Below are 15,032 nucleotides of genomic sequence, written 5' to 3' on the forward strand. Positions count from 1 at the left end.
ATGAATGCCCACCATTGCATCCACATGGATGGAACTGGAGGGGATTCTGCTGAGTGAAGTAAGTCAGGCAGAGAAAGACAATTATCATATGGTTTTGTTCATATGTGGAACATAAGAAATGGTGCTGAGGATCATAAGGAAAAGAACGGAAAACTGAATGGGAAGAAATCAGAGAGGAGGACAAACCATGAGAGACTCCAGAAAACAAACTGAGGGTTACAGAAGGGAGGGGCGGGGGGATGGGGTGACCGGGTGGTAGTTATTAGGGAGATCACCTATTGGGATGAGCACGAGGTGTTACATGCAACTAATGAATCGCTGAACTCTACAACAAATACTAATGATGTACTATATGCAGTTACCTGGGGAGCTTTGAAATAGCCCAGGGCCAGGCCACCTCCCAGACCACTGAAATCAGATACTCTAGTGGTGGAGCGCAGACCTGAGTGCTGGGTGATCTCCTCCCTTTCCTCCAGTGAGAGTGAAGGTTGTAAACCTGTGTACCTTTTTTATACATAAAGTTTTATTCGAACATAGCCATGCCCATTCATTTACCGATTGTCAAGAGACCTTCAGGCTTGCAAAGCCTAAAATATTTCCTGTTTGGCCTTTTACCAAAAACATTTGCTGATCCCTGCTCTGGACTCAAAGTGAACATTTTTCAACATTTTGAAAAGAGGCTTTATACAAATTCAGAGTAAAAGAAAAAAAAATCCAGCATTTTGCAGAGCCTGCAGGTCTCAAAACCTGTCAGTTTACTTGTACACAGAGAACATTGAAAAGCATTTTCCTTGAAGAACTGACTTGCAGATGTCAAACCAGAAGATGTAACCAGCTTAGCACCTGCTGTGGGTGTCAGGGGAAGCCTCACCATTTGTTGTGATGTTGTGTGTGTTAAAGCTGACAGTTGGCTTCTTGCTCAAAGTTCATTACGTAGACTGCAGGGAACTTCAGGGAGGTCTGTAGAGGCAGCAATGGCTCTTTGATTTGAAGAGAGTTGGAGTTTGGTCTTAGATGGTGGCAGACCTCTGAGAAAATTCCTTTAGCTCTGAGGAATCTCCTGTATAAAAGGAAAAATCATGAAAACTTACAGTGATATTTACATGATTTCCATCATCCCTCCATTCAGGTGGAAAGTTGGCAGTGATAAACAATGGATCAAAAGAGTTTTTTAGAAGGTCCTTTTTGGTTGTGGGGCCCTGAAGGTGTGAAGTATGAGAGAAAGGATCATTTACTCTAGTCCCTTGTCACCAGCATGAGGTTTCTGAGCCAGAAGGATCAGCATCTCCTGTGCCAGACTGAGGCCCTACCACACACTTACTGAATCAGAATCTGCTTGGCCCCAGGCCATTTGCATACATATTAAGAGAGCCCTGGGGTGTACTGGTCTAACCAATATTGGCTTCTGTGCAGTTAAGTGGTCCCTACCCTCCTCAGTGATTTCATGGCCCTTTAATGGCTCTCCTGACCTGGGGTTCTTCATTATGGGCAGGCAGGTTTTCCCTTTTGGCTACTTCCAAGTATAGCCTGCTCAGCCTCTTACTTAATAAGGATTTATGTGATGATAGGAGATGAAAATGGTGTGATTAAACTGGAAGAGATACCAATTAATATGCTTCAGAGAAACACAGTGGGAAGGATAAAGGGAGCTTGCCAGATAAACTTCAATTTAGAGAAAATAATCAATTGGAATACAGTTGTCTTTGTTTTGCCAAGAAGAAGTAATCAACCCATCAGAGCATTCATTTGTTCTGGGGATCACTTGCGAGGGTTGAAAAAGTACACACAGGCCTGTAGTCATTGGAAAATTGTCCAAAATTTAATATTCGTAGATAATCTTGGGGAAGCCCAGTATGTAAAATTGCCCTGTCAGCCTCTGTCATGTTAGTATGAGTTTCTTAATCAAGTAGCATTATTGGATTGAAAAACACGATTTTGAACTTACTCTTTAATTCACGGACAGAGTTGATTTTTCCTGAACATTCCCTTAAATTGAATTTTTAAACAAAGTTAATATCATTTAAATTTAATTTTTTAAATGTAGTATAAATAGGGGTACCTGGGTGGCTCAGTAGGTTAAAGCCTCTGCCTTCGGCTCAGGTCATGATCCCAAAGTCATGGGATCCAGCCCCGAATCGGACTCTCTGCTCAGCGAGGAGCCTGCTTCCCTTCCTCTCTCTGCCTGCCTCTCTGCCTGCTTGTGATATCTGTCTGTCAAATAAATAAAATCTTAAACAAAAATGTAGTATAAATAATTGAAGTCTAGCTGTTCTTGCTGGGAAGACAGGATCACATCTCAGTGTCTGTACCAGGGGTCATGCAAGAAATAGAACAGCTCCACAACTTTGTGGAAGTGGGTGGGGGAGCTTCTAAGTCTTCGGGTCACATCACCTTACCTTTACATGAGAGGTCAGGAAGCAATGGAGAGCTGCTCCATACATAAAAGCTGCCCCAGTGTCCCAAAGTCAGAGTCTCATTTGCCAGTCATGTGTCTACATGACTGCAGAGTCAGCCTTCAATGTCTCCCTGCATGTCCTGTTTGCAGAATCCACATCACCTTAGAGGGTCTGGGAAGTGGAGATCCCAGACTTGGGTTTTTTGCTATAGGGAGAGCATGGAAGGGGGTTGGGAAGAGACGTTGAGGACGGTATCGGGCACGTCATTGCATGAATGGCAACAGCTTACCCTTACACAAGCTTTACGTGTTGTCTTTTTTTTTTTTTTAAATGCTCTTTTTTATATGAACACAGTGAGGTAACCAAAGTGAGATGCCTGTTTTACACGTGAGGGAAAGTGAGGAAACAAATAACTTGTTTATGGCTAAGTAACTAGACAGAGCTGCAGCAACGTGTTGGCTCCTGGGCTGTTGTTCCTCTATTGCTGTGTCCTTTAGTGCTTGTCAACTGAGTATCACGTGACCAAATGGGGCTTCAGGAGTGCTCCAGTAAGGACCCCAAGATAGAAAAGTCACCTAAAGGATGCACAGTTAGAGTTTCTAGGGTCACTGTGCTAGGGGTGGAGTGCATTTTCATGGTTGAAGGTAACTTCCAACAGCAATAGTCTGTTCTCTTAGAGTCAGGTAGTTCTTGTAATCATTGTAAAATGCAACTTTGGGCTCAATGTATTCCTTTCTTTTTTCTCAAGCAGATGAAAAACTCGGAGAACCGTCACGCAGTGAGTTCCCAGTACAGGATGCATTCTTACTACCCGCCTCCCTCCTACCTGGGCCAGAGCGTGTCCCAGATCTTCACTTTCGAGGATGGCCCCTCTTACTCAGAAGCCAAAGCCAGTGGTAGGTGTCTGGACGCACAGCTTGGATTGGGGTGGTGGGAGGATGTGGGGCCAATGCTGGGTCCCTGGACCACTCCGAGGTCTTGCAAGTAGTAGCTTGTGGGAGCTTACCGTGTGACTCCTCTGTGAGCATCCTTTACGGTATCTCGTTAGGGAATGCTTTCGCTTTAACATCACGTCTTTTTGGACTACCTGGAGTGACAAGAATAAAATGAGAGGCTCCCATCAGAACCTAAACAAATGTATTTTCTGGTGGAGCACTATGAAATACAGGTTCAGAGGAAAATGTGGCTCAAACCCTGATACTTTGGGTGAGGTAAATTTCTCTGTATTGAATACTTGTACTGTATTGAAAACTTTTCCATTTCAAAATTGAAGGCATATTCATCTTTTGGGGGAGGAAATGAAATAACTTAATAAAACATTTTTGAATACAATAGATCTCGGAGTTTATGCAGTAGCAATGCAAATAACTCTGATGTAATAGCTTTAAAATAAAAAATGACTGTTTAATGAACCAAAGCGGTTTGAAATACACAATTCCTCACCTTCAGTTTTAACCTTCTCCCAAGCATTTACACTGTGGTGATGGGCAGGTCTTTTATGACTGCTGTGTTTGTAGGCCCTGTTTTTAAGTTCTTTATATTTAAGCTTTATCTTTTGATCAAGGAAAGTGAGAAGATTACAGTCAAGGCTGTAAGTAAGAATCAGGGTAATAGTGTGTGACCTGCTAGTAAACCAACAGTTGGCCCTTGGCCTGTGCCAAATAAGAAGAGGTTTGTTCTCTGAGTAAGTTGACACTCTACGGAGAACTTGTTTCTTTGTAAAGCAGGCGTTGAGACAACGAGAATCAAAACCATGCTTTGATTTCCAAATTCAGAATAAGAAAGTCTAAAAAAAGCTGGGCAAGTTATGTTTTATATGCTGTACTGAAGTGAAATAGAGGATTTCATTAATGCAGAGCGTAGAGGACAAGGGAACGGATCCACTGGAACTGAAGAGGGGCTGAAGTACCCGTTATTGATTGCACTTTGACTTTCATTAATGACCATTTATTGTCAGGAATGGACAAGCACAGCTCCGTATGATAAATATTCATACCACAGAACATATGCCGATGTGGTCCTTCTTTCACACTCTGTTTGATTCTATATATTTATCTGGCTTTTAAGCTCTTTAGGGACAGAGAACACATCTTAGTTACCTTTTTACCTGTCATGATGCCTTTTATTTGTTATTTATTGTTTGAGCGAATGAATGAATGAGTTATTTTTTAAGTGAGCTTGCTACTCTGTAGAGAAACACCAGCCTAGAAGGTCAGGACCCTAACCCATTGTCTGTGGAGTTAGTGCTGATTGTAGCGATGAAGCAGTTAAGGAAACATTTGTTCATACAGAAAATTAGGAGTGAAACTTTCTTTCGGGAAGAAATTGGCTAAGCTTCTTGCTCCAGGAATAATGGAATATTTCCAGAAGCACTCACATTCTTGAGAGAAAGGTGTAAATTCAGAGCAGGGCAGTAAGATAAAAAGATAAGAGGAAATTTATTAGAGCAGAAAGGAACAGATATAAGAGGAGCCGGAGGCATTTGAATTTATGGCAGGAAAGGCTCAGAAGGAAAGAGGTTACAGTCTAGGACAGAAAGGACCGGCTGGCTGCACCAGTGCTCACCAGGAAAGACAGGGCGAATAGCAGCGAGGATTTCTTACATTTTCGCTGGGGATACGTGTGTTTGAAAGCATGAGGAGGCCTCAGGCTTACCCTCCTGGTGCCCCTCTCCCTCACTACTAGCCTCATACCTGAGGGAGTTAGCTAGGAAGAGCTGTTAGTGGAACTCTATCATGTCTACTTTCGATGGCAAAAGGAGAATATGGATAAATAGAAAATCCAAATAGCAGCTAATTATTTAAAGAAATGTGGCTTTATGACTTCCAAATGCATGGTGGGGCTTCTATGGTCTGTGGAGTGTTCACAGAGCAAGGGGGAAGCGAAGAGGAGGTTGTGTTTGCGGATCAAAGGGACACCTCCAGGGTCCTCTCTTGGAGCATTGGATCCTCCGTTTTATCATTAGCATTGACACAAGGAGGCAGTTGGGGACAGCAGAGGCCCTTGTGTTGAGTAGGGCTGAGGCTGGTGGCAGGGCTGAGTGGGTAGGGAGAGGGACAGCAGTATATTCATCTGTGACAAGGTGACAGGCTGGCCAGTAACCAGCTGCATTTATCACTTCCATCAGGTTTGGGTTGAGCTCCTTGGGTTGGTTGTGTTTTAATAAATAAATTATGATTGGAAGATCTAAGTGGGGACTTACAAGTAATTTGAAAAACAGTGTTTTTCCATAGGCTTAATGTTTTCTTTAAAGTGTAAATTTGTCCATTAAATCAGTATTTCTTCACTTTCTTTTAAGAGAAGTTTAACCTGTCTTTACCAAGTAAAGAAAAGAGTCCTGGTTCAAAGTCTACCTCTGCTTTTGCTGAAGATGGCAACATGCAAATAGAATGTCATAGGGATTCCAGGGAAAGTTCCTTTTGCTGTGTCACTACTGCTTAATGTTCTCCTTGGTAAAGAGGCTAGGAGGCATTTCCTCCCCCTTCCATATCCTGAAAAGTATCAGCAGGTAGATTAGAGAGACAAGGAGGCCCAGGCATGTAGCACTCCATAGAACATTGCAAGTACTGTGGCTTTTATTTCAAGTGACATGAGAAGCCATTGCAGGCTTTCCAGCAAAGGGGCAGCCGGGGAGACATGTCTGTCCTGTGCATTTAGAAGCTCACTCTGGCTGCTTGTAAGACCAGACTGTAGGAATGCAGGGTGGAGGCAGGGAGTCCAGTAGAAGGCACTGAGTAATCGTTGCAAAAGGTGGCAGTGACCTAGGGAGGGTAGAAGTGTGGTGGTGCTGACAGGCGGTTTAATTCTAAATCTGCTTTGAAGGTAGAACCAACACGATTTGCTGATGGATTTGGGATGTGCCAGTAAGAGAGAAGTGAGGGGATGACTATAGTTTTTACCTCACCAAGTAGAAAATTGGAGTTTCTGTTTATTGAGGTAAAGAAGACCATGGTGGGATGGGCCTGGTTTGTGGGAATTAGGAGTAGTTTGCACATGAAGTTTGAGGTGTTCGAGAGTCCTCATGTGGATCATCAAATAGGAATGGATGTGTAAATTCTGTTTCAAGTTGAGAGGAGACATCCTTGTCAGAAATAAAAACTCAAGGGTCCTGTGCATAGATGTTAGTTGAAGCCAGTCTGGTGAGAGCCCCTGGAGAGTTGAGTGTAGATGGTGGAGAATGAAGGACCGAAGATTGAACCCCAAGGCCCTCTGGGGTCTGGACTTGTGTCGTAGTTGAGGAGGACCAGCAAAGGTTAAAGTGATGAGGAGCGGCTGGCGGGTAGGAGGAGAGCTAATGGGACATGTTGTCTTGCAGCTGAGCAAAGAAAACATTTCAGTGAGCATAGCCAAAGAAGCCGATAGGTCAGGTGAGAAGAGGGATGGAATCAACCACCGACTAGGTATATATGGTAGGAATGATGGAGGAATCTGGACAGGTGGCCATTTGGGTGCGGACGGGGGAGTGAAAGCCTGACTACGTTTGGGCGTGCGCGGGAGAGAAGATAGGGACCGGGGCACAGACGCTTCTTTACGGAGTTTTGTTGTAAGGGGGAGTCATGAAATGGGGCAGCAGCTGGAGGGGAGCCAAGTTCAAGGAAGATCTTTTCCTCTTTTTCAAAGAAAGGAGATAGCGCAGTAGGTTTGTATGCTGACGGGAGTGGTCCAGTAGAGGGAAGGTTTGCCCTACCGGCTGTGTGGGGTAGGGGCCACCATCGTCAGGGACACTAGTGGGGTGCTGAGTAAGCAAGACTAGTCAGGGTCCAGGCAGCGGGCCCTGGCATGGGGGCGTGTGGGTGCTTCATTAGTGGTCTAAGAGGAAGTGAGTAAAGGAACTAAACATAAAGGAAAACTTACTAACAGTTCGACACCATGATTTAAGGTCTATTGAATCTAATTCGAAAATTGAGGTTTGAATATTTTTTTGTCTTTCATTTTTCTAGGAATTCATTTTTTTATCATGGTAAAATCCACCTGTCATAAGATGAACCATTAACCATTTTAAGTGTACAGTTAAGCAGCACTCGGACCTTTGCAGTGTTGGGCAACCATGACCTTTATCTAGTTCAAAGGCATTTTCATCACCCCAAAAGGAAACTGCGTACCTAAGCAGTCACTCCCTACTCTCCTTTCCCCCAGCCCCTGACAGCCACTGATTTGCTTTCTGTCTTAATGGACTTGCCTATTGTGGATGTTTTATGTGAATGGAGTCCTGTAATATGTGGCCTTTTGTGACTGGTTTCTTTCACTGAGCATAACTCAGGTTTTTGAACTTCCTCCAGGTTGTAGCAAGTATTAGTACCGGACTCCTTTTTATGGCCCACTAAGATTCCATTGTTGTGGATAAACCAAACATCTTGCTTTTCTGTTCTTCAGTCAATAAATATTTACGTTATTTGAACCTTTTATTAGCTATTGTGAATAGCTATGCTGTGAACTTTCATGTTCTCCATTGGGAGAGCTGTGCTCAATTCTTCTGTGAGCATACCAGCAGCAGAATTGCAGGGTTGTATGGTAATTCTGTGTTCAACTTTTTGAGGAGCTACCAGACTATTCTCTGTAGTGCCCGCACCATTATACGTTCCTGCCAGTGTGTGAGGGCCATCTCATCTTACTTACCATTTTTTGGCCATCTCATCTTACTTACCATTTTTTAAATTATGATTCTAGTAATTGACATTTGTTGTATCTTATGAAAGTATGAGACCTTGGTGGATTGGAAACAAAAAAATTCTAGGAGTGCCTGGCTGACTCATTGGGTAGAGCATTGCAACTCTCGATCTTGGAGTTGTGGGTTCAAGCTCCATGTTGGATGTAGAGATTACTTAAACATAAGTCTTAAAATTTTAAGCAAAACAAAGCAGGTCCCTCCCCACAGATAGCTTGAGAAGCACTGATCCTAGTATACGCGCAGAAGGTTGGCTTACACATGATTCTGGCCTCTTAGTAACAGATGCCAGTGGTTCACAAAGTGGTGGTCGGAGCACCCTAGAAATGAGGCTCCTGCACTCGGGATAAAGAGGGGCATCTCCACAGCCATGCCCCTGTGTTAACAGATACACTCACATTCACGGGTGGGCGGCATTTCATGTCACAAACAAGCATCTTTCTCTGCATGTTGAATTCTTGCATAGAAGTTCTTGGAGGGTACGTGGCTGGCCAGCCCTTGGGAAAAGGTTTCAATTTAAAATGAGAAAGACAAGCTATCTTTTGATCTTTTCGTCTCTTTATCCTACAGTCTCCGTTTGAACGTTAGAGCTGCTGCAGCCAGTTTCTTTGCCGTCTTCGGCCCTTTCCAGCATGGATAGAGCGGCAGGCCCTGTGCATACTCATCCTCCCTTTCTTGCTAGAAGCCAGCATCTGAGGTGCTCGTCATGTATTATGAGCTGTTCCTGTATTATTCATTTAGCGCACGTAGGATGTCTGCAGCTCCAAGAAGCAGGGTACAGAGCATTTATGCAGAAGCAGGGTACAGAGCTTTTATGTTTTCTCCAAAGGTCAGATGGCCCAAGTCCGGGGAAGGGTCTCTCTGAGTCGAAGGGCCTGTGCTCTTTCTGTGATGTCTGGGCAGCTTGCAGAAGCATCTGTGTTCCCAAACGTGGCTTTCCGAATCCATGCAACATTAGCAATTTTGTAGCCCAGTGAATCTGGAAGTGCCTGATTTCACTGAGGGCCTATGCTAACCCCCTCCTCCACCCTCCCCGCAATTGCCATGACTAAATGGCTAAGCTTTCCCTCCGTGGAATGGATTTGCTTCATGCCGCATACGGGATTCTAGTGAAAGACCATCCATCTAGTTTTGCAGGTGAGAACAGTAGGCACGCACTCCCTGTTGGAAGCACCCACAGGTCTCCCTCGCTCACAATCTGGGAGGCCAGAACGGCCCTTTGGTGAGGTGAGGTGACCTTCTGCCAGCGCCCATGGCTGGGGTGGTAGAAGCATTCTGTGCTTAGCATTGTAATGGAGCCACCGCTCGGCGACTGTGTAGCCCTGGGAGTACAAGACCCTTACTTTCGTCACCCCTTAACACAGGGTGAGGAGGTAGGTGTTGTGAGGGTGAAATCATGTCCCATACGGAAACAAGCTCTATAAATCACCAAATATGGCAAGAGATGGGAAAATACTGTACATACTTCCACCATTCCTTTCTGTAAGGGGTGTGTTGACATTTCAGGCAGTTCTTCTTGTCAGGGAGAAAGATGTTCTGGAAATGTTTTAGAGTCCTGCTCAGACAGGAAGGAGAGCAGACCAAAGAATCTGAGGGCTCGCTTTTTTGTGTATATTCTCTGAAGCATATGGCAAGCCTACAGGGGAGAAAAACACTGACCTTTTTCTTCTTCTGCTTTAAGGAACGCTGAATATGTTTTATGCAACATTTATAGAATGTTGAGTTTAAACTTCTCTTTAGGCGATGATTTGAGGGAGGTCAGACTCTTCAGGAAATGGGTTGAATTTCAAAGAAAAGCACCTGACTGCTAAACCTGTCTTCCTTAGTGACCTTGTTATTTTCAGGTGCAGCTTTTATTTCTTTATTTTTTTTTATTTTTAGAGAGAAAGAGTGGGCGCGCTTGCATATGTACAAGTTGGGGGAGGGGCAGAGGGAGAAGCAGGCTCCCCGCTGAGCAGGGAGCCTGATATGGGACTCGATTCCAGGACCCTGGGATCATGACCTGAGCCGAAGGCAGCCACTTAACCGACTGAGCCACCCAGGCGCCCTCAGCTCCAGCTTTGAACAGAGAGGTAAGTGGGGGATTCTTTGGCCATGACCATGGAGGCTAGTGCTCGCAAGGCGATGGGTCCCACCCCAGGAGAGGAGCTCCAGCTCAGATCCCCAGCACTGGGCCTGACTATAACATGCTCGCTTCATCTCTTCCAGCCTCACTTCCATTATCTGGAAAGTTGAAAGAAAATAACAGCCTTACCTATTACATTTGGGTCAAAAATTTTTTTACATAAAAGCTATGTAAAAAAGCCATGGCAGAAGTTGTCAACTCCCTTATTTCCATATGAAGACCTGCCACCATGTCTTACACATCTTTCTCTTCCTGCCAGTGCCTGGCAGGGGGCTGTGCAAATGACACCACAGTCCTTAAGGATGGCCTGTTTTTAGCCCTCCAGGGGACCTGTTTGAAACTAATCATATGTGTATTGGGATTTTGAAATTAGCTAGACATTGTGGTCTTCTGAGTGAAGAATTTGAAGTGTAATCATTTTAAGCATATAATAACAGGCGGCCGTGGAGGTATATTTTTACTATATTACATGCGGTGTGTTTGCTAAGTAAAGCAGAGGGAATGAGGGAAGAGGAGTGTGGAAGGACACCAGCAGGTGCCCTCGTGGCTGAAGGAGAGCTGAAATGCCGTTTGACGAGAACACACAGTTTTCCCTGGTTTCTTCAGACCTTTCTCTCCCTCCATGAGAACAGCACCGCACAAGGCAAACTGTGGGAAGACTGAGACTGGTTGGGCCCCTAGCATGCCTTGTATGTAAAACACTGCCCTTCGACAAGGCCACCACCAGTCTGGAAAGAGCGAACACTGCCCAGGGACCCACGTGAGGGCTGTCAGACTCACATAAGGAAGAGGTTCACGTGTGCGGCCCTTCTGCGAGAGTCATCGAGCTGTGGTCTGACACACAGGGCGGGAATCATGTTCATTCAGCTTTGTCCCTTGCCAGGTGCCAGGGGCACTCATCCTGCCATGTTCCCAGAGGGCTCCTGGGATGGTCTATGGTTCTTAAATGAATAAGAAACCTTAGATCCTTCCTGCTGTGCCTCACTGGCCCAGAGTCTAGAGTTCAGTAAAACAGGCATGGAAATAAAGCAGACATGGGCAGACATAGGCTACGACCTCCAGGCTACTGCATATCCTGGATCCATATTGGAATCAGAATATTCCATATATTCCCTTTGGAAAACTCAAATTTTAAAGACTTCCTTCTTTGCATATACTAGTTTTCGACAAATAACACAGCCCTATGAGCAAGGTCAAGAGGGGCTTCCTTACTAAGCACACTAACCAGAGAGGCTGGGGCAGGGTGGGGAGGTTTCAGGCAGAGCGCAGTGACATCTCTGAGCCTTATTGCTAGTGCTGGGGATCAGGAGCCAGCACAGGAACTCAGGTCTCCAAACCACTCCCCTGGGCATTCTTTTTGCTGTTGTATCCTTGATTTCTCTTCCCTCCCTTCCTTTTCCTCTCCTCACAAGCAGGTGGCTCTTACAGCATCTGTAGGACAAGGTTCTGTGCGCTCAGTGGGGATAACTCATTTAGTTCTTAATAGTAGTATAATTACCCCATTTTATGGATGAGAACACTAAGGCACAGAGACAATGAGAGGAGAAAGGTCCCCATTTCTGAGAGGCAGAGAGAGAAACTGAGGCCCAGTGATGCCTTACTTAGCTTGTCTAAGGCCTTACTGGGCAACAGTCTGGCGTTCCTGTGTGAAATATTTTCAAGGAAATGATGGCGGTGATTGGGGTTTGGGTTCTATCTGCTGAGTCTGAAGATATACATGTGATATTAACTCTTCTGTAATGATAAAATTCTAGAAACTACTTCTTTAGCATATGCGTCATGTAGAAATACCCCTTCTAAGGGTGCCTTTCTATAGTGTGTTGGTGTCACAGAAAAAGCAAAAACAAAAAAACCCTGAAAAGCAGCCTTGAAAAAACCCATCAGCTTATCAGGCGTGGTATTTACAGTGCTCTTCCCAAAGCTCAGTATAAACTTCAGAATATCTTTATGACTTAACACAGAGAAGTCAAGTTTTAATTTTGTGGCTATATGTGCATTTCTTTGTGTTTAACAGGAGAGAGTGTTAATATATGATGAAGGCGGACATTAGAAAATTAAATAACTTAATTTTAGTTAATAAATAATTAAATAAATTAAAGAGTTACCAGCTTGGAAATTATAAGTGTAGATAGAAACACAATCAACTATTTCCCTATAGTTGTTTTTATTTTCTGTGGCTATTCTGTGTTATTTTAAAATTAAGGTGAGGGGGGCCTGGGTGGCTCAGTCAGTTAAGTGTCTGACTTTGTGATTTTAGCCCAGATCATGATCCCAGGGTCGTGAGATCGGGCCCCGTGTTGGGTTCCATGTTCAGTGGAGAGTCTGCTTGAGGATTCTTTCTCCCTCTGCCCCTCACTGCTCCCCACCCCCCAAATAAATAAATCCTTAAAAAATGAAAAAAAAAAATTAGGATGAATAAAAGGCCTGTTTGTTTCCTCCAGATAATTTTTAAGGCAGTATTTTACGCTCTGCCTAGTCTGTCATTGGCTTATTATGAGGTTGCTTATACATCTTTAACCTATTCTTGAAAAACTCAAGGCCTTTGCAACGGTTTTCCTTTGGGCTAAAGAAGACCGTCTAGAGCAGCACACAGAGTGTTAGCTCTGGAAACCACACTTCTGGGAGTTCCTCCATGTCCTGACGTAACGAAGTTGCACACAGTTACAGGGGGTCAGTGCTTCCCCGGGGGCGCCTGTGCTGATCTTCTCTCACTGGAGTTCAGGGGTGATGTCTGGTCCCCAGCCTGCCCGATCAGCGCAGGGAACCTGAACTTTTGTGAGCACATCACACAGCGAGTTTGCCCATTCTGTTACTTATTGAGAGACCACTTCCATTTCTAATTCCTAAAGAGGCAGTGTCCACACAGGCATTAACTTGGAGGTGGCAGTGGCCACTCTGGTTGGAGCAATGTATGTCCTCATGCAGGAGGTTTCCTCATCTTGGTCGGGATCCACTGGGCCTCGGCCATGCTCTTCGGGCGCAATAGACTCAACTCAGGAGTTTATTTTCCTTCCTCGGCTCCTCAGAGGCCCGGCCCTGGCCAAGTACAACTTGAATAACCTTCAGGAGAGCTGTGCTGTCCTTCTGTCGGCCGCTGTCTTTGAAAATTGCCTCCAGAGTTAGTGAGCAGGAACAGTTAAGATTTACAAACAATGATGAAGCTTGTCATGCATCTTTCACTATCCATCATCCAGGTGCCGTGCCTGGGCGGTGAAGTGTTCTTCATAAAAACCAGCTCAGTGTGAAATACACCTCGCCGCGATGTTTACTGCTCTGAAGCTCGTCCGCGGCCCTTTATAGTAAATCCAGATTGCGCCGTGACATTACAGTATATCACTGCCCGGCGCGGTGGGGTTTACACTGGGAATGAGTGCAGTGCACACCAGATGAGGTGTCCAAATTGAGTTATGTCAGAATTTGGCTGTTATATGGGGATAGCTTTTGTTTTCTGAACACTGAAAGTTAGCTTTATATGTATTTATATACGGGCATATACTTCCCACCTTGCACATATACACGGGTACACCGTATATGCTGAGGTCAGCTTCCAGCCGGGCTTCAGCTGTGAAGAATGGCGACTGGCATTTATGTACCACCCAATGGTGGTTCATTGAAATCAGTGCAACCGGCCTCTTTGGGGGGAACTAGAGCGGATGGTTATTTCATTGTAGGAGTGGGTTTGCTTCTGCTTCGTGTGCAGTGGTCATTTTTACTGTCCTTTCTTGCAAATCCAGGGAACCCTCTCTCCCGGGATTGTTGTGGTGCGTGGGAATGATCCCTGTGATATAGGGCAAGCGAAGAAACCCGGCAGGACCATCCTACCCGCTGTCAAGCGCCTCACCTGTCAGCCGAGCGGATGCACTTAGGGAGGTCTCTGAAGTCAGTTGCTTATTTATTGTTTTTTCAGTGGGTATCAAAATCCGGGTGCTGCCTCTGTTATCTTGAAGGATGCTGCTTCCAAGAAAAGATTTATGGTGTTTTAACTTAAATCTGCAAAATAAAAGAGCACACTGAATTTATTGCATGATCAGGGTTTATTTACATTCACCCTAAAAGTGCTGATATTAAAAATGAGTTCCATAAAAAATAATATTCAGGCCCTGCAGCCCCACAGTCATCTTCTTAACACTTATTTTTAAATCCTCTCTTCAGTGTAGCAGGGAAGTTAGGAGAACCATTTGGTGGCCTTTTCGTTTCTGGTGGTACAATGAATCCGGGGTCTCTCCCCCATTTACACCAAGTCTAGGGCAGGGCATCCCCCACTTGAAACACAGGGGCACACAGCCCTCCTGTCATTGCCCTCTGCTCTTTTTCTGGCTGTTCCCTCTTAGTTGCAATGTCTTCTTACTGGAGATTGATTAACGGTGCCACTTCCCAGCTTCCTGGAGCGGCACAGGACACAAATGCAGGCTTATGGTGCTGGCCTCTAGAGGTGGGACAGGGGCCAGAAGCCTTCCATTGGCTCCGCTGCCAGGGCAGGGAGAGAAGGGCCCTGAGTTGGCCCGATGCGCCCGTTCTGGGAGGGCTACGCCATCAGACACGAGATGGCCAGCGAGAGTTCGATTTCAGATAAAACCCCAAACAACTATTTCCATATAATTATGTCCACAGTATCTTATTATTATAAAAATTATTTATTTGGTCTGAAATTCAAATCGTAGCGTCCTGTGTTTTTATTTGGAAATAAGGCGATTTTATACTCCATTCGAGTCTTCTCTGAACGACAATTTTAAGGCCATGGGGTAAAAGACAAAAACAAAATGTGGACAGAGGACAGCAATACTTTCTGGAAGCATACTCAGCAGTTTTAAGGAGTTGCTTCATTTGTGTTTCTGTCAAAATCTAA

At 44.8% G+C, this 15,032-nt stretch overlaps 1 protein-coding gene across 2 annotated transcripts in view; it reads left to right on the top strand.

The window, feature by feature from the left end:
- Nucleotides 1–15,032, top strand: part of DMRT1 (doublesex and mab-3 related transcription factor 1) — a 104,160-nt gene that overhangs the window by 57,397 nt on the left and 31,731 nt on the right. Inside the window, exon 4 of one of the 2 annotated variants that reach the window (XM_032308884.1) lies at nucleotides 3,145–3,292. In XM_032308884.1, the coding sequence (XP_032164775.1) occupies nucleotides 3,145–3,292 (148 nt within the window). The remainder of the gene's footprint in view (nucleotides 1–3,144; nucleotides 3,293–15,032) is intronic. The other variant, XM_032308885.1, reaches the window with a different exon arrangement.

The sequence above is a fragment of the Mustela erminea genome, chromosome 12 (genome assembly GCF_009829155.1).
Source record: "Mustela erminea isolate mMusErm1 chromosome 12, mMusErm1.Pri, whole genome shotgun sequence".
In the NCBI taxonomy this organism is placed as follows: domain Eukaryota; kingdom Metazoa; phylum Chordata; class Mammalia; order Carnivora; family Mustelidae; genus Mustela; species Mustela erminea.